General features: G+C 52.1%; 11 protein-coding genes across 11 annotated transcripts; 5 read left to right on the forward strand and 6 right to left on the reverse strand.

Annotated features, from left to right (window-relative positions):
* Positions 1-2254: 2254 nt before the first annotated feature.
* On the forward strand, positions 2255-3234 carry ASPVEDRAFT_148061 (uncharacterized protein). The gene is made up of 2 exons (XM_040808150.1): positions 2255-2719; positions 2781-3234. The coding sequence occupies exons 1-2, from the start codon at positions 2260-2262 to the stop codon at positions 2864-2866; spliced, it is 546 nt and encodes a 181-aa protein (XP_040664659.1). The 5' UTR covers positions 2255-2259; the 3' UTR covers positions 2867-3234.
* Positions 2575-4957, reverse strand: ASPVEDRAFT_38368 (FAD-binding oxidoreductase). The gene is made up of 8 exons (XM_040811687.1): positions 4409-4957; positions 4290-4362; positions 4020-4243; positions 3877-3975; positions 3657-3830; positions 3286-3607; positions 2781-3234; positions 2575-2719 (listed from the first exon to the last, which is right to left on the reverse strand). Exons 1-7 carry the CDS (start codon positions 4901-4903, stop codon positions 2948-2950), a joined length of 1674 nt encoding a protein of 557 aa, XP_040664660.1. The 5' UTR covers positions 4904-4957; the 3' UTR covers positions 2575-2719; positions 2781-2947.
* A 255-nt stretch (positions 4958-5212) lies between these two features.
* Positions 5213-8106, forward strand: ASPVEDRAFT_485727 (Zn(II)2Cys6 transcription factor). The gene is made up of 6 exons (XM_040814032.1): positions 5213-5542; positions 5589-5643; positions 5695-6931; positions 6983-7080; positions 7123-7412; positions 7461-8106. Exons 1-6 carry the CDS (start codon positions 5461-5463, stop codon positions 7823-7825), a joined length of 2127 nt encoding a protein of 708 aa, XP_040664661.1. The 5' UTR covers positions 5213-5460; the 3' UTR covers positions 7826-8106.
* A 1645-nt stretch (positions 8107-9751) lies between these two features.
* Positions 9752-10846, forward strand: ASPVEDRAFT_80529 (sterol desaturase family protein; the record flags this gene model as incomplete). The annotated part of the gene is made up of 3 exons (XM_040816892.1): positions 9752-9954; positions 9999-10498; positions 10572-10846. 3 exons carry the CDS (start codon positions 9752-9754, stop codon positions 10844-10846), a joined length of 978 nt encoding a protein of 325 aa, XP_040664662.1.
* A 362-nt stretch (positions 10847-11208) lies between these two features.
* On the reverse strand, positions 11209-12615 carry ASPVEDRAFT_124269 (bZIP transcription factor; the record flags this gene model as incomplete). Its single annotated transcript, XM_040806162.1, has 3 exons — positions 11209-11312; positions 11359-12187; positions 12238-12615. 3 exons carry the CDS (start codon positions 12613-12615, stop codon positions 11209-11211), a joined length of 1311 nt encoding a protein of 436 aa, XP_040664663.1.
* A 600-nt stretch (positions 12616-13215) lies between these two features.
* ASPVEDRAFT_69420 (uncharacterized protein) lies at positions 13216-14348 on the forward strand. Its single transcript, XM_040816020.1, has 2 exons — positions 13216-13777; positions 13830-14348. The coding sequence occupies exons 1-2, from the start codon at positions 13557-13559 to the stop codon at positions 14080-14082; spliced, it is 474 nt and encodes a 157-aa protein (XP_040664664.1). The 5' UTR covers positions 13216-13556; the 3' UTR covers positions 14083-14348.
* ASPVEDRAFT_25746 (uncharacterized protein) lies at positions 14292-15482 on the reverse strand (the record flags this gene model as incomplete). The annotated part of the gene is made up of 1 exon (XM_040809811.1): positions 14292-15482. The coding sequence occupies one exon, from the start codon at positions 15480-15482 to the stop codon at positions 14292-14294; it is 1191 nt and encodes a 396-aa protein (XP_040664665.1).
* A 217-nt stretch (positions 15483-15699) lies between these two features.
* On the reverse strand, positions 15700-17104 carry ASPVEDRAFT_95334 (aminotransferase-like domain-containing protein; the record flags this gene model as incomplete). The annotated part of the gene is made up of 3 exons (XM_040818773.1): positions 15700-16153; positions 16205-16596; positions 16646-17104. Coding segments are annotated over 3 exons (1305 nt in total), but the record flags the coding sequence as incomplete, so codon positions are not given.
* A 282-nt stretch (positions 17105-17386) lies between these two features.
* Positions 17387-18544, forward strand: ASPVEDRAFT_60115 (uncharacterized protein). Its single transcript, XM_040815516.1, has 2 exons — positions 17387-17615; positions 17684-18544. Exons 1-2 carry the CDS (start codon positions 17447-17449, stop codon positions 18379-18381), a joined length of 867 nt encoding a protein of 288 aa, XP_040664667.1. The 5' UTR covers positions 17387-17446; the 3' UTR covers positions 18382-18544.
* Positions 18545-18575: 31 nt separating this feature from the next.
* On the reverse strand, positions 18576-22598 carry ASPVEDRAFT_80535 (uncharacterized protein; the record flags this gene model as incomplete). The annotated part of the gene is made up of 3 exons (XM_040816893.1): positions 18576-20293; positions 20350-21917; positions 21985-22598. 3 exons carry the CDS (start codon positions 22596-22598, stop codon positions 18576-18578), a joined length of 3900 nt encoding a protein of 1299 aa, XP_040664668.1.
* Positions 22599-24578: 1980 nt separating this feature from the next.
* Positions 24579-25939, reverse strand: ASPVEDRAFT_38374 (uncharacterized protein). Its single transcript, XM_040811688.1, has one exon. It carries the CDS (start codon positions 25784-25786, stop codon positions 24929-24931), a length of 858 nt encoding a protein of 285 aa, XP_040664669.1. The 5' UTR covers positions 25787-25939; the 3' UTR covers positions 24579-24928.
* Between the last annotated feature and the right edge of the window lie 45 nt (positions 25940-25984).

The raw sequence follows: 25984 nt of genomic DNA on the forward strand, positions 1-25984 counted from the left end.
AGAAAGTGGATTGCGGTGGCCTTCCTTTGACGTCATGGACCTCTTTTGTCTCTTTTGGCTGCGCGGCGATCACTGGGGCTGAAGTCTTGTGTTCCCATCACAGCGGGCCATGGAAACTCTGTCCGCGTTGGCGTCTCCATATCTGCCACTCTGCGGGCAACTATTCAACGACGGGACCCAGATTTCGTGTTCAGTGGGCCAATCAACAAGGGACGGCGGTGATTTTGAACGGACCATTTCCCATTGGAAGCATGACAAGGTTGAGCTGGTCCAGTTTTGCGGAGGACAGGCAACGGCATGGGTTGTCGCGGATATTGTCCGCCAGGTTCTGCTATTCAGGCCCGCTGGTGAGCCATGGCTCATCTCGCTGAGATTACACGGCTTCAGGGCGGGATAGTTGTCTACGGAACAACATCCCGATAGACATTAGGGAATGTCCACGGTCGTCTGCCTTGGCTATCTGCGGACTATTCGCTGCCGGCCAAATTGGTGTCTGTGATTCCCTAAACTGGTCACCGTTTCTTTTGCTTTAAGCTGTGGACGGGAGGATCCCAAGACTCCATGAAACACGAGGGCTTGAAGATCCCAGTCTGTGACTATTGGGCTTCTAGTCTCAGAGCCTGTGAGACTCAACTGGTGGGTTCTGGCTGCTTATTTGCCCATGAGTCGGAGTTTGCCAGAGGAACACCACGCGGGATATAGGAACGGGAAATGCAAATATCTAATTATCAATAGTGTACTTCGTACGGACTAGTTCGTATGCTTGGTTTCAGTCGTTTGCCACTTCCAGATCCACACGTTGGACCTTTGTTACCACGCTGAGCTGGCCTGCAATACAGTTCATCTTGGAGCCTGCACACCAAGGTCAGTCCTTAATCTCAGGGATCTCGTCTTGCGTCAGGTGGTCCCTATGACGGTTCCCGTGGGAGGTTCCTGTATCGTAGCACAACTTGCCTGTCAGGGTATCCCGTTCCAGAGAGACCCAGACATGGGTCCTTCCAAGAGTGCACAGGACCCTTGGGGAAGAACTTGCAATGCAGAATGGTGGAACCAACGCGCAGCAAGATGCGGATATGGCTGGAGCGTGTACTCTCTATCAGGGGTGGTATACATTATACAGTAACTAGTATCACCTCTGTCCGCTCCATCAAGGAGCAAAGCCCTGCGAGCTGAGCCTGCGACCCTGCGATCAGGCCTCTTCTTCTCTGCCAGGGTCCCAGGGACACATCCGTGGTCGGGCTTTCTATTGGCTTCCATAATCTTGCTCTTTCTGGTTCGCTGGGTCTGCATCGAGCTTGAAGTGGATGTGATGTGGCACTCGTATCCATATATCATCCTCATACCCCCTTTCATCCACAATTCCTCTTGAGTCTATGTTCTATTATCAATAGTTGAACAGCACTTCGTTGGTTTGCTCAAGTCTGTCTCTGAAATTATCTACACCATGCACAATTGAATCCCCAATCCAGCTCCTTTCCATGGATCAGTCCCCACTGCCACTGCATAGAGAAACACACCCATGACCATTCCTCTTAATATCCCGTAACCCTCGCTAACGCAGCTCATACAGGGTCCTTGAAATCCGTATCCAAAATCTGCCTCATTCAAATTCGCTCCCATCCGGGGCGATACTCTACAGAGCTGTAACAGCTCACGCGTGCTCCTATCCTGCACCGCATTATCCCTTCCCATTCGCCACGACAGCAATAGCATCTTGCGGACATAGGTATTCGCAGCGACAGCATAGGAAATAACACCCCGTTCGTGACATTGAATCCCACATGTGAGGCAATGGTTCCTGTGCGGTGATATGCCGAATGGCTGCGACCAGAGTCTCCTCGGCCTGTCCTTGACGCGTCGTGGGGTTAAGCCTGAGTTGGGACTATAATAAGAAACGTTCTAGGTTGAGGACGTGGAGTTGGTGTTAGATGGCGTCGGTGTTGGGTAGGACTCGCAGAGATGCGCTTCTTGGATGTGAGAACGACGTCCAGAATAGAGCCTCCAGATATCAAAACCAGCAGGACATGTAGTATTCTGTAGCCCGTCGCTGCTTAGAATTGACTTGTAAAAGTAATCTCTCCGTACCGCGACCAGCTATTACATCCATCCGGTTGCCACTATTATCGGCTTTGTTATTGTTATGTTTCTGATTACTAGCAACCCTGTCTATACAATTCGTATTATACCACCCCGCTTCAGCCTCAGCGGTGCCCAATATATATCATGCTGAGAAACCGTGTGGAGTAACCCACTCCAGACATGGACACATTCAGACTCGCCCCGGGAGACCTCCCACATACCCTCTACAGAGTTCAATACTCCGAGACCATGACTACCGAAGGTTATGACGGCAGCCTTATAGCCCAAGACACCACCACAATCTACAACGAAGAGGAGACTCTCAGCGAGGCCGCTGAACGCCATCTAAACTGGGACCATAAATACACGAGCATCTTCATCTCAACATTCTCCGACCGAGGGCGCGCCTATAGCTGGATGCTAGAGAGGAAGTCGCGCTTTGATAACAGCGAATGCGGCCTTCTTACTATTGAGACCGCCGTACTCGGTCCAGGGGCTGATGTGTTCTCTGCTGAGGAGCTCGTGGACGTCTTACGGTTGGATATCATTGATAGGGCGAAGGGGAGTATCGTGGGCCAGTATTTGGTTGCCTATCGTATTTCCCCGGATGCTGTTCGAGAGTACGTGAGCCTTGATAAGAGTAAGCCTACCCCGAACGTTTACGGATGTGCATGTTGAACAGCTTTCTGACATTTATATAGCTCGACAGGATTGTCCTCCCTTGCCGTTCACACGCGAGGACGTGATACCGGATGGCCTTGCCGAATACTTGGAGTCCTTGGAATGATAGCCGCATATTGTTATTAACTATGTGAAGACTGATACTGTATCAATGGAAACCAACCCCAGCCACCCGGTAGAATAATAGTTACAGCTTGTAGATCCTGCGATCATAGGAACTCGGCCAAACGCCATTCTTGCCCGGGGCCATAATCCCCTTCGGGTCCAGGGCATTCTTCACCGTCTCGTTGAACCGCATGAGGGCATTATTGTTCCAGTTATACGTCTCAGCAATCTGGTCCATCAGCGCCAGATGAGTGCGGTACTCGCCCCAGCCGTTCTCGGCGCAGTCGGCGATCAGTGTTTTGATCAGCCAGTGTGCTTTTTTCTTCTGCTCGGCGTTCTTCCGGTCGAAGACTATACAGACTATGTGGTCTTTAACTGTCAGTTAGTCGAGGATCCTAGGTTAAGGGATAGAAGACGTACGCATCTCCCGCATTCCAACCGTGAACGTCCCGATGAAATCCAGCCCTGCCTCGCGGGTTCGTTTCTTCGTGACTTCGTACTGAAGCATTGCGTCGTCGCCGGAGATCTTGCTAATAGGTGAGAAGAACAGGTGCGCGCCATTGGGCAGCCAGTCGATCCATTTCAGCTCGTCGAAGTTGGGAACGCCGCGCAGGGTTTGGGCGCGGGTGTGCAGGACGCAGTATTCCTTGATATCGTCGGGGAAGAAGAACCTTGCGCCGGGGATTGCGGAGAAGGCTTCTTTGATTAAGGACCAGAGGAGGTTGCGGACCGGTTCAGGGCCCTGGTCAATATGTTAGACATGCTTGGAGTCTGGAATGGGAGAGACATACATAGAGAGCGCCGTAGAAGTTCCATCGGCCGAGATTGAGCTTCTTGGCAACCGCATCCAGCTCCGCGTCATTCAGGGGCTTGCTTATATCTGAAGTGTAGGAGGATTTGTTGCCTAGGATGGCGGCGTCGATGAGGATGTGTCGCAGGGTTGGGACGTTTTGGAGGATGTTTTGCTGCAGTAATTAGCAATACTGACGAACTCAATATATTAATACGAACCACACGGAGAGGCCTAATTATATCCACAGCCTGTTTGAGGTCGTCATCCTTTGGCAGAGTGATCATGTATGCCTGATATCCGCCGGGGTTTGGCATCAACTGAGCCTCGTTAGCATTGCCTGCCATATTTGAGGGACGCATACCCAGAGGCCCATCTTTGTGCAAATTCCCACATTGCCCTGCGAGAAGAGCCCATCGTTGTACGGGCCGAATCCATACGGGAACAGCTGCCAGCATTTGTTCCCTTCGTCGTTGTGGTCGTGCTTGGAGCCCTTCTTTGGATTCTGGGGGAGAGCGCCCATGCCAGTTCGCATGAGCTCGCCTGAGGGAAGAATAACTTCCATGCCACAGTGCATCATCCAGTGATCTGCTACGTCAGCTCCAGGCCACAATGATACAATTTGGAAGCGTACCTCCATATGGAGTATATCCAACACCGCGTTCGAGGGTATTTCCCATAACAGAACCACCGCCAATATCAGGTACCTTCACCAGTCAGCTACTTTACCTGTTTGAAATGCAAGGAACATACATCAATCCACAACTTATCACTGAGTCCGTGGTCAACCAAGTACTGATAAAGTCCAGCAAAGGTGACCCCAGGCTCAACGACGGCAAAGGCCCCATCTTCATTGACCTCTAAGACCCGGTTCATATGCTTTCCCATGTCGACCACAATACTTCCTCTCAGTCTCGGCGCCGCACCTCCATATCCAGAGTTACGTCCGATACTCGTTGGCCATAGTGGAATCTGGTACTCGTTGGCTAGACGGACGAGTTCCTGAACCTCTGGCACAGACCGTGGGTCGACGACTGCTGACGCGACGAAGTAGTCCTGGTCCACGACATGATGCGGGTCGTGCGTCTTGGGCGGTTCAAAGTAGGAGCCGTCCGCAAGCTGTGTGTCTGGGGTGATAACTCGCACGTTTCCCTCGCCAGTAATGGCTTTTACAGCGTTGATGAATCGGGCAAAGGCATCTGCGCTGGTGTTGGGGGGGAGGGCTAAGGGGGTTGGAACAAAAGCCATGGTCGTTGGTTGAGGTATCAAGAAAGGAGGGTGATGTTCTTTTACTCGTACATTGGGCATGCATGCATACCTTTATATCTGTCGTACCCCTGCATGCAGTGGGAGAACGCCGCTGTCGCGCTTGCACCTGGACAAGCGGAGTCGCCCCATTGATGCAATTTGATACAGATATTCTTACAATTGCTGGTTATGGCTCGGAACTCCCCCAGATTCCACCAGTACGAACCAAATTCTCAGACTGGGTGGAGGCGGGGGTGGTGCGACCTCCGACGCCGATCAGTCTCGTCGCTTCTTCACAGGATCAAGCCTCATTCAGCACACTCCATTATGTTCCAATATTGCGAGGAGATCGTGACTCTCGTGGGGATCACCAGATATTGGTCCGGCAGATGGAGCTGGCATATACCGAACAATCACAGAACCACAACCAGACCAGAGCTGGAAATCCGGGGTATTCCCAGGTGGAGATTCGATATTAACCCCGCAGCCATCTCTTCTCTCATACACAATTGTCCTCATTCCATCTCTATCCCGTAGACTCCGGACTATGAACCCCCATGTCGGAGCCCAGTCACTCCTGTCCCCAGTGTCCTGCTTCCTTTCGTCGCCAGGAGCATCTTGAACGCCATCGCTCGTGTCGTACGTGCTTGTCTCCTACTACTAAACCCAGCTCTAACGAATCCAGATCTGACCGACCGGCCGTTTGCATGTGGGTTTTGCCAGCAGGCATTCAAGCGAACGTAACTACGCACTTTTACCCATCATTGGTGATTGTATTCTAACGACAACAGAGATGTCCTCCAACGGCACTGGCGGACTTGTAAGTCCCGCCTGCGCGCAGATGCCGATATCCCTCCAGCTCCGATCAGCCGTAGATCCACCAAGAGACAGGCCTGCGATCGATGTGCGCGACTGAAGAAAGCCTGTAATTTGAAATGGCCTTGTGGGAACTGCCAGAAAAAGAGCCATGAATGTATCTATCGAGGTTCCAGACGACAGTCCGAGCATGCGACTAGACATTTCCCGGACGACACTGCAACGACGATATCTGAATCGCCATTCAACATGTCAATGTCCGATGACTTTAACCTCGCCGACACCATCGACCTTGACCGGTCTTGTATTATCCCTTCTGATGCGTTGGAGTCTCTTCTTAATGGTGACTGTGGGCTTGATATGGTTCACTGCAACCCACCACGATCGGACGACCCAAGCCAGTCAAAAACACTGGAAACGATCAGATTTGGGAAATTACAGTTTCTCGACAGATTCAGCAACGTCACCGGCTTCCTCAACTCCTTCGAGTGTATGCGCGTGTACGAAGTAAAGCAGTTGGCGACCGTTATGGCGGATCTGGCACTGCAGGACAACCCCGACGAAGATGTCTCTACCCCTATTTCCCTCGACTTTCTTATTATTCCTCCTCCAACCATGGACAGGTCTGATCCGTCAAGGCCCTTTTCAGGCCTGCTGGTAGACGGCTGCACGGACTGGTCTAGCTGGCTGGCAGACCCGTTGGCAGGAGTTACAAACGAGCTGGTCTGTCGATTGAAGCACGTAACGACAACACCCAGCCTGGGGAGCGCAATAGCCCTGACCTGGTCGCCTCTCATCGAGAATATCTGCGTTCAGTTCTTCAGCCCGCCGAACATCAGACGATATCTCGTCTATTTCTGGTCCTTCTGGTACCCGAACTGCCCCATCATCCATAAGCCCTCGTTCAATGTCCACAATACGCCATATACCCTTTTACTGGCTATGCTCTTGATTGGAGCCAGCTTTGCCCCTGATGATGCGACTAGCCAGAATGCAAAGCTTTGGTTTAACAGTGCAGAGGAGCTCGTGTTTGCGGACCCGCATTTCAGGCGTGCGGTGGTACATGGCGACGGGGCGGAGGGATTTCACCTTCGTAGGGATGCTGTCAAGGCGCTGCAGGGGGCGTATTTAATTTGTCTATTGCAGAACTGGGAGGGCGATGACAATAGTAAACGTAGGATCCGACGGTCGAGATTCAGCATGGTCACCGCGGTATGTCTTATATCATTTTTCGACTATATCGATTCCTGCTAACCTGAACAGATGGGTAGGGAACTTGGATTCTCCCCTGGAAGCCATCATAAGCCCCAGAATGAGGACGGAAATTGGGAAAGGTTCATTGCGAAGGAGGAGTTCAACAGGTATGTTCCATTGACTGTGGTATATCTCGACTAACGACCTAGGACACTGTCGTATATATTCCTCCTCGACACAGCCTTTATCATCTTCCACAACGCGCCTCCTAAAGTATCAGTCTCGGAACTCAACTTCGACCCAGTCTGTCCAGAGCGTTGCTTCCAGGCCACGACGGCGCGGGATTGTTTCTTGCTGTTACACGACAGCGATGCCTCTCCCATTGCAGGCCTCTCCATCACCGACCTCGTCTCGCGGTTCTGCCAGAAGACACTGGGATGCAGCGAGAAGGGTTTCTTAGCTGGAGTGGGCAAGCTCAATCTATTCATCATCGTCAGCGGTAATTCCCCTTCCCCCTAACCTGGTACATTTTTTATTGACAAGACAGCATTCCACACCCTCCTCTTCCACGCCCGAAACACCTTCTCCCCAGACGCAGCGATGCTACCGATCCAAAACGGCCTCACCAACTGGAAAGAGATCTGGAACCACCACGAGATGCTGGAGCAGGGCGGCGCTCCAGCAAGCAGTCTAGCATCGCCATCCGAGTGCTGGAAACGCACGGGGTTCATGGAATACGCCCCGGAGTACTGGACACTGGCTCAGGCGATTATTACGAGTGTCTTTACTACGCCTGCGGATGAGAGTGGATGCGGGCTGGGGCTGCTGCTGAATCGCGTCGATGAGAATAATATGGGCCAGTTGAATCGGTTTATCAGGTGGGCTGCGAATGAGGGGATGGCGAGGATTTAATCAACTTTGTACTCTATCTATAATCATTATCACATGTAATGAATGCCATTCGTTGAAGAACTCCGTCCACCAAGACACCAAGAGACAGGTCATCCCCTCTTGATCAACACAGCCATCATGGATCCTGATTTCCCCTCAGTGTATTCTAATACGTATGGACACGATTGGCCGGCTATTGCGTACCCCGGATTCAACCCCGCGCAGTTCCAGCCAAATCGGCTGCAGTTGTGCCACCCCGCACGAGACCATCACAGCGTCATAACATCTACACCTCCCCCATTACTCTCCGGCACATTTACTTCTTGTAATGTTTATCTTCAGCTTGTCCGGTATATCTGCCCACCGCAACCATGCTCTTGAACTTCCCAAACGATATAGTCCTGCTCGTGGCAGACGAGGTAGACACAGAGAGCGACCTGAGCGCATTGACGAAAACATGCCGCCATCTGTACGGGTTATTATCAGACAAGCTTCATCGAGATAATATGCGATATCGCAGCAGCTCCGCGCTCTTCTGGGGGATGCGCCACAGCCGATTCGATACGATGCAACGCATGCTGGATGTGGGTGCTGATATCGATTCGACAGAGGACGGTCAAACCCTCCTCTACCACGCCGCATGCGACGGTCATATCGCCATGGTTAAATTCCTGCTCAACCGAGGGGCGAGTTATCAGTTCAGCAAAGACCGGCTGCAAACTCCACTATGCGCTGCTGCAGTAGCCGGGCACGCCGATATCGTCCAGACCCTGCTAGACCACGAAGTCCAAGAAACCACATCACCAGCAACATCCCTACCCCCAGGAAAACAGGACATCTTCCTCCTCCAGCTCTTCAACACAGACGGACCAGGCGTCCACCGAAACGGCCTGCAATACTCCATCCCCCTCTTCCTCGCAATCGCATGCGCCCACACCACCACCGCACAAACACTCATGGCCAACCCCAAAGTCGACCTCAACTACCGCGACTCAGTAAGCCGCACTCCCCTGCTCTGGGCACTATCCCACCGTCTAGATAGAATCGCCACTCTACTCCTCGAGCACGGCGCCGACGGCAACGTCATAGACCCTAGGACAAACCAGTCCCCGCTCCTCACGGCCATATGCCAAAAGGACGAGCGCGTCGTGCGACTCCTCCTCCCCCATCCCACTGTGGATCCGAACTGGAGTGACTCGCAGGGCCGAAATCCGCTTATGGAAGCGCTGTCGCCGTCCGCGCATGTGTCGCTGCTGCGGGCGCTTCTGACCAGGTCTGATTTGGATGTGAATTATCGAGGTAGTCAGCATCAACATTCCTCCACTCCTTTGTGTATTGCGGTAAGGAGGGATGATGTCGCGGCTGTTACTTTGCTCTTGGAACACCATGGGATTGATGTAGACGCTGCTGGGCATGATGGCCGGACTCCGCTGTCCCATGCTGCGGAGTTGGGGCGGCTTGAGTATATCGATATATTGCTCGCCCATGGAGCGGACCCGGGGAGGAAGGATCTGGATGGGCGAACGCCTATCGCATATGCTGCTGGCTGTAATGACGTGAGGGTGGTTGAGATGCTGGGGAGGAAAGTTGGTGTGGATGCGATGGACCAGCTCAAAGTGCCGTCGTTCTAGACCAGGTAGTGCAGATGTAACAGTATATACTCATAAGCTCTATCGATGGTAGTGTAACGAACGGAATGGCGTAACTAGGGTTGGGTTGAAGAAGTAATCCACCAGATATGTCGGTGTTGGATGGAGATTGGAACTGTACCTCTTCGAATAAGCGCAGGCGCAAATTACTTTGGTCCGATTTCTAGTCATGTAGTAATTTTGTTTGCGAGGTCATACGATACTCCTTTCCGGGCAGTTTCCTTCCGACTGGGCTGACTGTTTAATATTGGATAAAAGGCGAAGGCTCTCAATCATGAATAAAATAACACAGACCAAAATGGATCTTGTTCTTGATATCGTGGACACGTTTGTCCTGGACCGGGTGTACGCAATCCTCCTCCCATCGAACACCACCGCCATCGAGTACAACCAGAACATCGCCCAGTATATCAATCTGCCACCTTCAGAATGGGCTGGCAAAAGTCTCCTGCCACGGGATAGTCCATTCCGACAAGGCATCACCCTGTTCTTCCTAACATGGTACACCACCATATCCCTACATCAACTGCATACTAACTATACAGGCTATTCGGCGCCCTCACGTACCTCACAACCTCAACCCTCTCTTACATCTTCATCTTCGACAAAAAATCCACAACACACCCCAAATTCCTCACCCGCCAAATCCCCCTCGAAATCCAATCAGCCCTCCTCGCCATCCCCCAAATGGCCTTACTTACGATCCCCTTCTTCCTCCTCGAACTCCACGGCTACTCGCGGCTCTACTCCTCCACGCCCCCGTTTCCTGCATACACATACCTCCAGTTCCCTTTCTTCATCGCATTCACCGACTTCGCTATCTACTGGATCCATCGCTTCGAGCACCACCCAGCCGTGTACAAGTGGCTGCACAAGCCTCATCACAAGTGGATCGTGCCGACACCTTATGCAAGCTTTGCATTTCACCCGCTCGATGGATGGGCACAGTCCATGCCATATCACATCTTCCCATTCCTATTCCCGCTCGAGAAGAGGGTTTACCTAGCTCTTTTCGCCTTCGTTACCGTGTGGACGGTTTTGATTCGTTCGTCTACCTACCTACCTTACTACATTATTACCTATTATACCCATGCTGATAAAGGTCTTTGTTTGCATAGATGACGGGGAATACGCGACAAAATCGCCCATAGTTAATGGCTCGGCGTGTCATACGTACCACCATCTATACTTCAATTATAATTACGGGCAGTTCACGACGCTTTGGGATCGGCTTGGTGGGAGTTACAGACAGCCTGAGGCGGATTTGTTTAACCGCGAGACGAAGATGGGGGAGGAGCAGTGGGATAAGCAGGTGAGGGAGATGGAGAGGGTGGTTAGGGAGGTTGAGGGTGTGGATGAGAGGGTTTATATGAATGGGAAGAAGGAGCAGTGAAGGTTTGGGTTGGGAGAAAGGGGGGGGTTTAATGTAAGTATTGAATATTTAATGTATTATAATTATGTGACTGCGGCGTTTTGTGTCTCTTCATTACTTATGGTAACGGCGGGATTGCACGTGGTCTGTATATCGCGATAGATGGGTGACTATTGATTGCCTGGATATCCGTAGTCTGGGCGATATAATAGTCGACGACCTATCTGAATCCACCATGATCACTGCGTATTCATGGATGCGTTTCATGTATTAATCTGCAAGTGCCGTTCTGTCTCGGTGGGAGGTGTGTCGAATATGTGGCATAACACGTCTCATACCGCGTTGAGCTTCATGTTCTTCGATCTCAAGCAAACGAATATCAGTCAGGAGGCATTTTGGGCCGCTATGAATTCGTCCACGGCTTTCTCTACATCCCGGCGCCGAAAGCCAGGTGACCGGCCCAGACAAATGGCCCCTTTAACCAATGCTGAACGGAATTAGCAATAATCACACGACATGGAGACGGGACATACACTGCATCAAGCGCGAAACACTAGCCGGGTCCTGTTCTTTCGGTCCCAATATTGTGCCAGACGGCATTGAGGACGCAGGAAACACCACTTGTCTCTCATGGAGGTAGCCCTGGAGATCACCTAGGTCGAACCACTCATCTTCAAGCTCATCCTGCAAGTCAGCTGTAAATCTCGACACGTTCTCTTCAACGGCAGATGAGCCCTGATGTGCAGGGAAGGGAAAGTGCAGGTTCCCCGACACAGGGTAGTGAGTACCGGCACCTCCGATACGGAAGAAAGGGATGTGATCCCAGTGGTCAAGCGTCTTGTGGCCAGCTCTGGCGAGTAGCCAGTCCTTGAAAAGCTCGGCCACGAACATCCGTGGCATAAGGCTAAGGAGAATCCGGAATGGGCGCTCTATTCGCCTCGCTGGAACTGCTGGGTTGGCGCACACGAGGTATCCTTGGTAGCTGCAGGTGACGTGCAACCGGTCTATGAACTCGGATATCTCCATCGTCTCTGAGCCTTCAGAGGTAGACGAAGTTGAGTATCCAATCTGCTTCTGATTTTTCCCTGCCAAGCCGGCATCTATCTGATACCCAGACTCGCCAGGAGGAAGCGCCGGCAAAGCCAAGCACGCCTGCACGGTGTTCCCGAGGGGCCTCAATAAATCCGGATGTGAATCCAAGGCACCGGATCGGACGAGATCATCACCAAAAGATATAACAGAGGTACTCATGTGCTTGATCGCCGTTTCTAACTGGCTAATGCGGTCTTTGAGCGAGGATATGTTGGCCTCCTTGCGAGACCGATAAGCCCGCTGGGCTATACGGACTTGCGTGCGCCGTCGCTACCATCGGTCAGATGTGAGGGCCCGCGTAGGTTAGACTCCTCTCTTACCTCTTCTGCATTCACGCCGGCATCATCAATGAGCTTCCGTGGACGGCCGCGTTTCCTTGCCTCGGCTGGTTTGGAGATGCGATTGCTTGGTGGATTGGGATTCCTGGCTTCAGTTGGTTGAAATAAAGCAGACTCATTTGAGGCATCCTCTTCTATAAGAACACCGCCATATAAAGCGGCTAGGCCATTCTCTTGCTGTTGGTCCTCCTGTGGCGGCTCGGGCATCGGATATGACGAAGCGGAGAGCAACAGGTCCAGCTCAGACCCCCACACATCTGCCTGGCCCGACCGGGGTGGTTCTGTCTCCCAGGGAAACAGGGACTCTGCATGGTCTGTGGGCGATGTCCAGTTTAGGCCGGAGTAGTATTCAGTCTCCATTTTGATGATATCATGGATGGGTTGACTGCGTTGGTTGTTGAGGATAAGCTGACTCAATTTGTCAGCGGGTGATAACAGCATGTGATGCATAATTAGTCATAGATTATACGATGTGCACAATTTGAAGTCTTCTATACTAATTTTCTTATTATTGTAGTTGAAACTTGAATCTCCTATGATGCAGGCATATTTAGCATAAATTAATGTGTGTTTGATGGTGCTTTCAATGCTACAGTAACCCTCAGGTATATATAATGCAAGCCATAATGAACAATAGATTCAATATTCAGTGCATACTCAGGATACCATGGTTACATTAACAGACCGCATGTTTCTCCTATTAATAGAGTCAACTATACACGTTCACTGCAGAAGCCCAACTCAGCTGTGGCTGCCAGCACACCAACCGAAATAAGCTCGACCTTGCGCTCCCAAACTCAGGGCGAGGCGCAGTTAGTCTGAAATAGACCGCACTAAACACCCCAGGGAGATGATCGACAGCGTAGGGCAGCCAGCGAGGACTTTCATTGGTCTAGACGAAGCCATCGGGGGCCTTGCTTCGGGGGCCTTGCTTCGTTACGAGTAGCCAGGATGAGACAGCTCAAACTGTGGGCTCATCAGTGGCCAGCAGGTGTTTGCATCCAGGAACATGCTGACAGGCCTTCAACGGGTATGGCCGTCACAGTTGGCCAGGTCGTAGTGTGGCTTGCAAGGCCTCCTTTCAGGACATGAGAGATGGCGATCTGTATGCACTCTGAAGCGACAAGAATAGCATCGCGCAGCCATGAAAACATATATAAAGGCCCTCAACTCTCGTCAATTCTGGTCCTCATCAACATCATCTCAAGCATCAAGCATCAGCATCAGCATCAGCATCAGCATCAGCATTTGAACATTCCAACAATTCTAATCACTTACCATCATCTTAATCATCCATCAAAATGAAGGCCTCTTTCGCTGCTATCGCTCTCTCCCTCGGCGCTGCCCTTGCTGCCCCCTCTACCGACTCCATCAAGAGACAACAAGACTCGCACCCCATCAGCGTCAGCAGCATCTCGCTCCGCCAGCTGGAAGAGGGTAACCGCATCGTCTTCCTCGGCTCCATCACCCGCCACGACAAGTCCGGCGCCGCTCTGTCATCTACCAACTGCAACACCCAGTGGTGAGTTCTCCTTTCTATAAGGTAATAAAGCAGAACTAACGTGGAATTATAGGAACCCCGAGTTGCCCCCTGGCGCCGAGAACCCTGTCCAGTGCGCCGACCCGGCCTTCAACTTCTACTTCCCCACCGGTGTCAAGTCTCTCGAGAACTACGACATCGTTGTCAACGGTCCTGATGGCAAGTCCACTGGTACTATCGAGAAGGGCCCTCGGTACCAGTGTGGTCCGTACGACGGAACCATTGAAGGGATCAAGCAGGAGTGCAAGATCACCCAGGGCGCCGAGTTCTTCCTCACCCTGGAGTAGAGTAGCTTGCCTACTTGAGAGTCTGGGGGTATAGGGTGGTAATGGGGTTTGATTTATTCTGATATTTGCATTACTGACATTGGAGGAAACTGTATCTACTGCGTGCATCACATAAACATTCCTTAATATAATCCCAACTAATCATCGCGCACTATTCGAACCATTGTACTGATGTATACTATGGTCTATAATCAGTACAATATTGTTATCTACAGCTTCGCTTTATTCCCATTAAACTTCCTCCAAAGCGCAGGGAATACCTCCATAATCCGGTCGACATCTCCCAGACAGTTATACCCATGGAAACTAATGCGCACCCTCCCCTGCCCATTCCACACATAAACCCCCTTCCTCGCCATCTCATCCACAATATCCGACGCACCCTCGCAATACACAACAACACTCGCACCATGTCGCTCCCTCTCAACCGGCGTCGCAGACACAATCCCTTCAGCCCTCAACCTCCCCAACAACGCCGCCGTCAACCCCTGCACATGGTCCTGAATCTCCCTCGCACCCCACCGCCCTAGAAATTCCAAACACTCCCGCAGCACATAAACAGCTAAATGAGCCGGATTCCCCCGACTAAAGCACAATGCATCCCCTCGCGCCTCAAGCCGACTCGTCTCCCAAGCCGGCCGAACAGACCCAAGACCCAGCGAGTGCCACCCGCCAGTAACGGGCCTCCAATCCGGCCTTCTGCCCTGGTTCCAGTACGCGATCGCAGCGCCGGTCGTGCCGAGTAGCCACTTGTAGCACGCCGAGAAGGCAAAGTCGGCAATGGAGGCGTTGATGGGCATGTATCCTGCTGCTTGGGTATAGTCGATGACGAGAATTGCACCGACGGAGTCCGCTAGGGCTCGGTAGGATTGTAGATCGATCCGTGAGCCGTCGAGGTATGAGACGTAGCTGACGGCGATAAGACGTGTTTTGGAATTAACCACATCTTTTAATGAACTGTTGTTATTGGTATAGTAGCGCACCTCAGGCGAGGTTATTTCCCCATCGCCTCCATTCTTCTTCAACTGAATCTCCTGCTGCTGACGCCGCAATGCAAAAGGTGCAACAATGCTTGGGAATTCATCGGCGTGCACGCAGACATTATCCCCCTCTGTCCAGTCCAAGGACTCAACGAGCATGGAGACCCCGTCTGCAACGCTCGGTGCGAATCCCACCTCTTTGGGACGGACTCTCCACGCCTCGGCAATTAGAGCCCGGGTGTCTTCTATATATTGAGCCTGTTGAACGCGGCCCTTGTGGCCTGAGGCTTTGTGGCTGATGTACTTGGTGAAGGCGGCATTGTGGGCTTGGAGGGGGAGGCTTTCGCCGGCTGCGCAGAGGTGTGTGATTCCTGGGGCGGGGTTAAATGATGAGAGCGGGAAGAGAGGTTTGCTTGCCATTTTTTTTGTGGAAGGATATACAGTGGGAGATGTTGATAAGTTCTTCATAATTTGGAGGGGTTGGTTTAATATTTATTCGCGATCTCCAAGTTGCATGTCGTCATCGGGTGTAAGTAGCCGATATTCACAAAAGCAGAGCTACAAGGGCTGTTTATGGATGTATAGAAAGGGATGGATATCTTACAAATGCAATTTATCGACCATTGGAAATATCATGTCCCCCCAGCCGCTTCAGTGTCCCCGCTAGAATAATCACCCCCTCTGCTAGGCGTTCCTCATCCGCCCACGCAAAACATAACCGTATATAATCGCTATAATCGCTCAGGCCATCATTCCCCTCAGGCAGGGAAGACACCGTCCCATCAGCAATAAGAACACCATCTTGTCGCGCTGCAGTAACAACGGCAGTACTTGTCAAAGCCTTTGGTAGTTTCAGCCAGATGAAGAACCCGCCGCCCACGTTATACTGGTTAGCAGGAGGGGTTATGATCCCCAGCGGAACAAGGTGTTGGAGAATAGCTGATAAGAGAAGCTTGTGCCGTCTTGAGTATGTAGGGATCAGGGTATTCTGGATATGCGACGTCAGAGATATAGTCGATTTATCGGTCACCATCTCATTAATGAATGTTGACATGAGGTGCGATGGCGCGCCACCAGAGTGGGAGGATCCCCTGTCTTTGTTAGAACCCTGGTATATTCAGCAGGGGAAAGGAGTGACATACGCCTGGGAGAGACCAAAGGCAAAATCAGGAGTCCCTTCAGCCCAGCCAACGCGACACCCCGGACCGACTAACTTGCTGAAACTGCCATTGCTCACACAGTTTCCGAAACGGTCCACTGGTCCGCCGTCAAGCGTTCGCTCGATATCGACTAGTCGTGGTAGGATATCACTGAAGCTGCGAGTGCCTGGGTCGTCTGAGGGCGTGTCTGTCCGCCAGTGGACAAAGTCATAGACGTCGTCTGCGATAATCAGAGCGTCGTATTTCCTCGCGAGTCGGATAAGGTCCTTTCGCTTGGATAAGCTCATTACCTTGCCAGACGGGTTAGAAAATGTCGGGACGCAGTAGATGACATGGCGGTAGAGCTTCCGATATGGTCTCGGCGGTTTGAAAGGCTAGTAAGCTGGTTAGTATATGATTATAAGTTCAAATAGATCATCTAACCTTGATACTTCCATCCGGATTAGCATCTTCATCCCGCTTCAGCATCTCCTCCAAAAAGACAAGATCAATCCCCTCCTCATCCTCCGGCACACCCCTCAACCGGCCATGGAACCCGGCGTCTTCAAAAATCCGAAACGCAAGAAAATATCCAGGCTCCACGATGAACACATTCCTCGTGAAAACGGGATCCGTAAAGACCTGCAGCAGACAAGCAAGATTCTGGCTCGCACCGCCAGTAATGCATATCCGCTCGGCGTCTATCTGTGCCTCATCCCCGCCGTGGTAGAATTGGGCCAGCCACCGCGAGATATTTCTTCGCAACGGATTGTACCCTGCATCTGCGCCGTATATCATGCCATCATGCCATATGTCGGGAGTGGAAAAGACGGTGTTGGTGGCTTGGTTTAGTTGTTTGATGGGGTTGAGTGATGGTGCGGGATACCCGCTGGAGAGGTTGATAGGGGCCATTTCCACACACTCTGTTCCGACTGTATTTATTATATGAAACACCACTTTGTGATGTCCTTCTGCGATTTAATGGAGGCCCAGGCGCAGGGAGTAGATGAAGAGAAACGAAGGATCAAATTGGAGACGCGGTGGATGATAAGAGCAGCCCTAGTCTCGATCTGGACAAGTTGGCGTCCCGACCAATGAGAATCAAGTTGATAAGAGCGCCCCATTTGCTGCCAGTTATTGTCACTTATATTCTGCGGGGTTTACTTGCCAGCCAGAATGAATTCCCAATTCTACAAGCTGTACGAACCGCCACTCTCTCAATTATTGCAAATAGAAACTCCCACAATGTCCATCCAGAGAATCCCCTACTCCGCTCCCCGCGAAGAGTTCATCAGCGCCCTCAAGCGCGACGGCAGCGTGATAGTCCAGAACTTCACTACCCTCGAGACACTCGCTCAAGCCCGGCGCGAAGTCGAGCCCTACCTGAACAGGGACAGCAACAGCGAAGTCGGGGGTGAGTCCCACTCATATTCCACTACCTTGAATAAATACACAGCCAGTACGTAGTAGACTAATAATCAGCCCTCAACGGCGGCACAAAAACATGCACCCGCCTCGTCGGCCGCAGCAAGACCGTGCGCGAGCAATTCTTCTCAGACCCCCTGTATCAAGATCTAGCAGAAATATTCCTCGCTATAAAGACCACAAACTGGTACAATGAGGAGCCCTCTACAAACACCACGCACCCGCTGCTCTCGATCGCTATAACGATGGATATCCGCCCCGGCGCACCAGCACAGAAACTCCACCGCGATGATAAAAACCACCATGCGCGCCACGCGAAAGTCCACGAGTACCACGAAAACAGAGACATGCTGCTCGGCCTCTTCGTACCGGGATGCGACACGACCAGGGAAATCGGCGCAACGCGGATCGTACCGGGGAGTCACCTCTGGGGCGACGAGAGGCCTGATTTCGGACCTGACGGGAACAAGGGTGTTGTTGATGCGGAGCTGAAAGCTGGCGAGGCGTTTATCATGCTTGGGAGTCTGTATCACGGCGGTGGGCATTTCTCGGCCAAGGAGGGGAGCCGCATGGTGCATATTATGTTCATGTGTGGCGGCATCTACAGGCAGGAGGAGATTTCGTATCTGGTGTATCCGGCTGAGGATGTCAAGACCTATTCGAAGCTCGTGCAGCAGAGGCTGGGATGGCAGCAGTCGGAGCCAAACTTGGGCTGGGTTGATCTTGTGTCGCCGGAGGCGTTGTTGGTTGATTGATATTGCTTCTATTTAACTAATTGAACGGTGTACGCATTTCGAGTTAACTATACGCTGTCTTGAGCTAGATTCTGGAGGACATCATCTGGTTAGAAGAATTAGGGGAATAATCTGGCAAACGACAACATAGTAAATTATATAATTGAACGTGTTGAAGACCCCTCGCTTGCCCTGCAAACATTGGATAAGATACTTCACCGCACCGTGCAACCCTTCAGAATCCTTTGAACCTGAGCGTCCTTCTTTACAAAAGCTGGCCCAAAAGCTTTCATCTTGTCCGCGCTGAGTGCCCTCCGTGCCCCTGCAGCCTGGGAAAACGCCTTACGGACACCCGTGGTGCGAATGACCGATGCACTTCCTATGATGCCCAGGATCGCAAACGGCGCAGACTCGGGGTTATCGACAATTTCATAGACTGACATTGCAATGTTGCCCGTCTCCCCGATCACCAATGCTGCGCGGGCAATCGCCGCTGCTCCACCCAGGGCCGCCGTGGCCTCGCCGACAAACGGGATGACAACAAGGACAATACTAACGATGTTCAGGATAAGTTCCTTCTTTTTAGCATCTCCAACCTCTGCCCCAATCTTCTTGATCTCCTCAATCTGCTTGGCCGCGTCCTGGAGCATGAAAACGGGCATGCTGAAGGCTGTCACGACATCATCCTCGTCGGCGTCCAGTCCCCCCATGGTCATTTCTATGTAGGTCTCTATGATCGCCCATTCCAGTTCCTCAGTGCTGGGGACGGCCTCATCAATGAGTTCCTTGGGGTTTACTACGTCAATATCGTCGTAGTCTTTGGCGCGCGGGTAGTTGTGGTAGAAGTCACCTCCGCAAACCTCACAGTTGGGCGGCTGCGGACAGGGACACCCAGGATATCGGACATCGTGTTTATCCTTCCAGTAGATCCAATCCTTCAGGATGCCGGTGTCTGCCTCCAGCTTCTTGTAGAAACCCTCCTCATCCCGCACCGTGTACGTGACCGAATTGTCGGGGTATTGGCTGGCCGATCCATTACCGCCATCCAAGTCCATCTCAGTACAGGGCCCATCACCGTGTTTATCAACCGTCCCGCTTTGGGAGGACCATTTACAGTCCATAAACTCCGTACCGTTGCCTTTCATGAATGTATCCAGGGAAGGGTTGATATTGTCCTTAACCCACTCGGCGTAGTATTTGAATTTGTCGTCGAAGCCCTTCGATGCCTCCTCGTATGCTTCTGTCGCGACAGCCAGCTCGTCGATAAGGAAATTGAGCAACACCATTGCACGGCAAGGCCCAGGCACCAGCTCGGGGGCTATTTCGAACTCGTCCAGGTTAACAGGCCATTGGTTGGGATCGCAACTGTTATCGGGAATATCCCAGAGTGCAGCCTCCGGGTCTCCCTCCTCGGGCTTTGGCCCTTTGTAAAAAGTTCCAAGATCGAGTGCCCAGTCCACAGTGCCTCCAAAATTCAAATCCGTGATCCAGTCAACCCGCCGTTTCTTGGTTTCATCGCTCATCCAGCCAGCCCAGGTGGTGAGCTTGCCCTGGGTCCCGTATACCATGATATCCGAGTCCGAATCCTTGTCGTACCATTTCTTGACCTCGACTCCGTCATAACCTTCATCGTGCATATCTGATATCTCCTTCAGCTCTACGTTGGAGATATAGCCGCGAGTGTTGGTGCAGTGGCCTGCCTCGGCAGTAGATTCGTTGAAGCTACCGGTAAATGTGCACGTCGGACCAGTACATTTCGAATCTTTCATCCCAAAGCTCCGCGCGTAGCTAGTGACGCCGACGACAATCTTAGACGCCGGTACGCCTGCCTTTGTAATCATTGCTAGTGAGTTCTCGGTTTCTGTTTTGTTGACATGCGAACGCAGGCAGTTTCCCTTCTTGCAGCCGGGACTGGCATATTCATTACCATAATCTAGAAGGCCATTATTATCCATAGAAAAGGTGAACTGGAGAGGGTGGAATACATACCCCACTGACCGTGAAGGTCGTAAGTCATATACACAAAGTAATCGACATATTTCGCCATCTTGTCCACGGGGAAGGGCTTCAGGTACCAGTATGAGGCAGGAAGCGCAACAGAGACCGAGTGATGATCTGTTCCGAGCTTTTTTCTGACAAGCTTAAGAAACTCGAGATAGGCCTCTGGTTCGTCGTCGCCTCCGTCCGGCACCCCGGGGATATCGGGGGCCCCTGGATACTCCCAGTCAAAGTCCAACCCGTATAGGCCCTTGTCCTTGGCGAACTTGACAACATTATCCGAGAACTTCTCACGGTTGGCCTTTTTCACTGCATCTTTGTACAGCTGAAAAGTCTCTGGATCAGTAGATTCAGCCCAGCCACCAAACGAAAGCACCTTGAGCCACGGAGCCTCCATATCCATGAACTTGTCGAATTGCTCCTTAATTCCCTTGTCAAAGGTGACCTCAAAGTCCTTCGTAATCCCTGCAAACGCAAAATGAACTATATTGTGGTCAGGGGCCACGTAAATTGGGTCCAGCCCTACCCACGGATTTCCGTCGAAAATCTTCTTTGCCACAGGGATTTCCGTAGCATCCATGCGCAGGCAGTCCCGTTCGATATTGAAGGCCTCAAAGTAAGCCACACGGAGAGCCGCCTCGGGTTTCTCGTCATTTCCCACGATCTCCATCCCGCAGTTGGAAATGCAGCCGTTCTTCCCAGGCTTGATCGCCCCAGGAGCACCCGTGTCGGCCGCGTCTTTGGTGCAGAACTCACTAGTCGTACCACAGAACCCCCACCCGGAGCAGCACGCTTTCAGTGGACAGGGATTGAGTTTGACCAGGTCAAAGCCGTCAAACTTCCCATTAGGCTTCTTCGTTCCCGGGTTCCGGGGCCCGCGGGTTGCGTCCTTGAGAGGGCTCGGCATTGGAGTGTTGCCTTTACTCAGACAGATGATTTGCCCTGGCTGTAGGCTGTTCTTTCCGCAACCCGCGAAGCCCCAGGTTGCCTTGTTGAGACTTTTGATATCATTCTCCTTTAGGCCATATCTGGCGCCGATGCTCTCGCAGCCATCGTTGGTCGAGACCTTGTAAGTTGCGCATGTTCCGTCCTTCTGTGGCTTAGGCTTCAGGTCTGGAAGGCTTCCCTTAGAGCAACAGACGAGTTGCTTGGGGGCAAGATTGCCACAAAGGCCTTTATCTGGGTTATACTTGGTAAAGGTTGCGCCTGATATCTTGCACCGCTTTGCGAGGGACGCACAGCTGTCGCCCTTTTTCACCTCTGTCGTCTTGCACTCTGCCCGGGTTGCGAGGAGCCCGCGGACGGGGGACATATCCTCGTCACGCTTCTCTGCTGTAGTTGGCGCTTCGTCTGCGACAAGGACTTTCAAGCTGACTCTTTGAGCGGTGCCTTCTTCCGTCTCATCGATTTTACAGCTGCCCTCGGCCCACTCGACCAGCGCACTCTGGGCGTCGGGCAGCTCGTCTAGCGAGTTAATCGCAAACAGGCCGACGGTCTGGTCAGAGGTATCTGCAGGGTGACAGACCTCGATGACCTGTGTCCCGGATTGCAATTCTTTCCTACAAACAATTTGTCGCATTAGCACAAATCCCCAGAGCAAGCCGGTTCGGCGATGGATATACGCACCCGAAAACCTCGCCCAGATCGTCGAAACTGGCCTTCTGGACCTCGGACCCAGTGAAAGCCGCCACAATAGCGGACCCGGACTTCGCGAACAGAATATTCCTTCCACACGACGCGGAGTTGGCGATGTACTTTGCAAGTAACTTTGCAGCGGCGGCGGCTTCCTCGCCCGCATCCAGGACGCTGCGAGGACCAGTCCGTAGCCCTACCTTTATCTGGGTCCCAGTCGCACCACATGTTGGGTCAGATCGAATTGCTTCTTCCACGGCATCCGGACCTTCCTGGTCAACGTCCTCCCAGCGCAATGACGTATTGCTGTCATTACTATCCTTACTGCGGAGTCTGGATATTTCACTAAAGTCCATGTCCGCGCCCTCGACAGCGCAACTCCGGATAGTCGGAGACAGCGCTAGGTCGTTTTTGATATTTAAATCAAACAGGAGAGGCTTCTCGCAGAGTGTCAGGTCACCTGTGCCATGGAGGTGCGTCCAGTTACTGGGATTGGGGCCGACACTGCGGCATGGCTGGGGACAGCCATCGACGAGTGGACCGGCGTGATAGTGACCGGCGACGACACTAGAAACAGCAACCAGGATAATTGGTGTGAGGCGCACCATTTTTAGGTAGGAAGAAGCTCCGAAAAGAAACACGAAGTCGAGGGAGATTGACTTGTCTGGGTGAAGCATATGAGAATAAATAAAGGTAGGTCTTTTTTTTACCCCCACTGCCCTGCCACTCCTACTCTCGGCTAAAAAGAAGACATACTGTCCTGGTACTCGCAGTTCCTGTTATTTAGTTGTAATTCCGTGTCGGATAGTCCAGGTACAGGACCCAGAGTATACACTAGAATAGGGCATGGAGATACTGGGCCTCGTCCACGTATCACAATGCCATAACTGAGACAGTAGCGGCCCGGAGCGTCCTAGCCTTGTAGAAAACCTGGTGCGCATAGCTGCCTTTCTCAAAAATGAGGTCGTATCCGGCCAGCCCTAAAGGTGACCAGCGCACCATCCTCCCCAAAGGGGACCGGAGTCGGGGCTGCCAAGGAGCTCTTACGGCACAAGAAAGTGAAAAGGACCGTAGTATAGCTTAGCATGTCAGGGACCAACTGCAGAATCCTGTCAGGCGTCCAGTGCGCCTCCATCCCCAATCTCAAGCTTGTATAGGAAGCGCACCATGATGCCGAGACAGGACGCCAAGCATATGCCAAAAATCAGGGTTGAGCTTAGCAGGGGTTCCGTTAGCCAATACGGAGTCCTAAGAATGAGCTAAGAATTGTGAAGGGGCTCAATCACACGGAAATCTGCAGCTGAACCCTTCAGGCATTCAATGCCTCTTCCACTGCTGCACCGAGACCGTGCGTTGGGGGCCTGAGGAATTGAGAGCTGCAGGTGGCCGAACTACTCCGAAGCACCTTTGTTCATTCCGTTGAGGTTTGGATGGCCAAAAATAAAAACCAGTGTCCCTTGGATGAAATTAGTGGGCATGTGAAACGAGGGTAATGCTCGCCCATGGGAGATAGTTGTATATTTGCCGTTTTTGATCACCAATTCCTCAGGTTACTTGGTTCTTTCATAAACACGCCTTCTCATATCTCATATCTGTCTCCCAGGAGCCAGACTCAATTCTCCTTTTCTTTTACCCTTGATTCTTGTGTCTTGAACAATGAGGTGGACTCCGTTACTTCAGTTTCTCGCCGTCTGGCTGGCGCTGCTCGCTGTCGAAATTAGCGGTGCTTACACTCCCGGCCCAAACGACCTCTTTCACTGCGTGGAAAGGATTTGGCAGTGGAAGGTGTACAACATTGCAGTGTGAGAACTCTACCCTTGAAGCCAAAACTCTCCTTTGGGGGAATTGCGGGGGAGTATAAGTCGCTGTCGGGAGCCCTGGTTAACACTGCTTTTGCTCTTTCTAGAGATGTCTACGGCGCCGACAAACAAAAGATCATTCTCCCATTCACCAAGGCTGGGGGCGCTAAAACAAAGAACAACAGAGGATCTGGGAAAGAAGGACGGCTCACATACAATGAGTTTATGCAACGCACCGTTGACGGGTTGTTGGACCCGGAGAGCACGCCGAGAATCGACCTGGGACTTACTGAACCCGATCCCAGCAAGGGCAGCGCCGACCTTGACCGAGCTGCGGTAGAGCTCTACAACTTGAAGGACGATCGATTCAAGCAGATCTCGAAGCCCAGGATCCTCAACAACGATCAAGTGAACAGGCTGGGCGCAGGAAACACGTATCCCAGGCTGATGAGGGGAATCAGCGATCTGGTGAATGAGTGGCGCATGCAAGAGGGGACGGGCAAAGGCGAAGCCTGGAAAAAGGTCAAGCCTCACGTCGATGACCTGATGCATCTGTCCAAGACCATTTCTGATGGCCGCCGGGAGACTACGGCCGCTTCGTATATCCCAGATTTGATGATGAGGGACAGGACTACAGATAAGGGAGTATATATCGGAGGCCTGGGCCTACGGGAAGCGGGCGGCCATGTGGTCTTTCGCAGAGCGACAGAGTCAGAACTGCCGGAATCACTTTGCAAGGTCTTGGGTAGAAGTAGATTCCAGGAAGTTAACTTGAAAGAAACTTGGAGCGAAAACAAAGCGATCCTCAAGGCCGAGCCAAACAATTTTAAGGATGGTCGCAGTTTTAAACACTGGGTGGGTTCAAAGTTCCTATACCTAACTCTCGCTGGCAACTTGTTGCAGCCTGCTAACTCCAATAAATCAATACTAGGTCGATAACATGGGCAAGGATGGGAGTAATCCTGCAGTTCCTTACGCTGAATCTGCGAGAACTCATCATTTCGTCCAAAGTACCTTTAAACGGATTCATGACGACACTAAAAGGACTACTGAGGAACTAGTCGAAAAACAGAAGAAGGACAAGGAAAACAAGTGTTGATGGATTCATTAATTCGAGCAGTAGCAAGAGACTTGTTGTATTATTGCTCGTTCTGCGCTCGTGTTAACACACTCAATGGAGGAGCCTCCCCTTCCGTAAGAGATCTTTCGTCTCGATCAACTCGTTTGTACGAAATGAGGTTGTCGTAATCGGCCACCCTTAAGCCCGAGGGCACATATGCTTCATGGGCCTTGTAACACTCCCAAGTGTGCTGTGTTTCGACGAGTAGCTCCAGGACCCAATTTCTCCTCAGCTCCTCGTCATCGGCGGTGTCTCTGGGCCTCCGACGCCACCAGGAAATGGTAAATCCAGAGCCAGGAAGGTCATCCAGTATAAAAGCTACAGAATCCCAAATCAAGCCCATTCGTGGGCATGGACTCTGCTGGTCCACGAGCTCGGCCTCCAACATATCATCGCCACAGCCGCAGCCGGATAAATTGATCTCGAACTTCCCCACTCGCGGCGGAGGGTGTGAAGGAAACATGCGGCGCCAGGATGCGTCCGGCCGCAGAACGGCCTTTCGTTTCGTCTCAGACTTGTACCATTGCTGTTGGCACAGGATCTCCACGCCGTCTTTGTAGGGCGGACGGCTCTCCACCAGGCAGAGGTCGTCTTCCACGTCGTCCAGATTGCCGTAATTGAGAGTTTTGAGGTCGTCTATAAACGGAGGGAAAATTTCCTGGATGAGCGGATTTACCTCCACGGCCAGGTTTTCTTGCGGCTGTGGACATGTCCGGGCGGGCTGGAAGAACAGCTTCTGCTGCAGCACCGGAGAGTGCGTAATGACTTCGTTCCACTGCCGACTGGTGCGTTGCATGAGCAGCAAGCTGCGGACTGGGAGGTTGGCTAGGATGCCCTCTAGAAGTTCTGGCACGGAGAGGACTTGGTTGGCGGCCATCGGTGCATCGTCTCGGGGTGAGTTTTGTTAGGAAGAAAACCTGATCGGGACTGCAGATGGAGGGCCTTATTTATCGTGTAGGAGCACGTGCTGGCCACGTGTCGGATGCCATGCCTCTGCAGTCTAACAATAGTCCTACAAGGACTAGTTGATTGATGAAAGTTTGTAAAGAGGAAGATTGTTGGTAAAGAGTGGCTT

The sequence above is a fragment of the Aspergillus versicolor genome (assembly GCF_001890125.1).
Source record: "Aspergillus versicolor CBS 583.65 unplaced genomic scaffold ASPVEscaffold_2, whole genome shotgun sequence".
NCBI lineage: Eukaryota > Fungi > Ascomycota > Eurotiomycetes > Eurotiales > Aspergillaceae > Aspergillus > Aspergillus versicolor.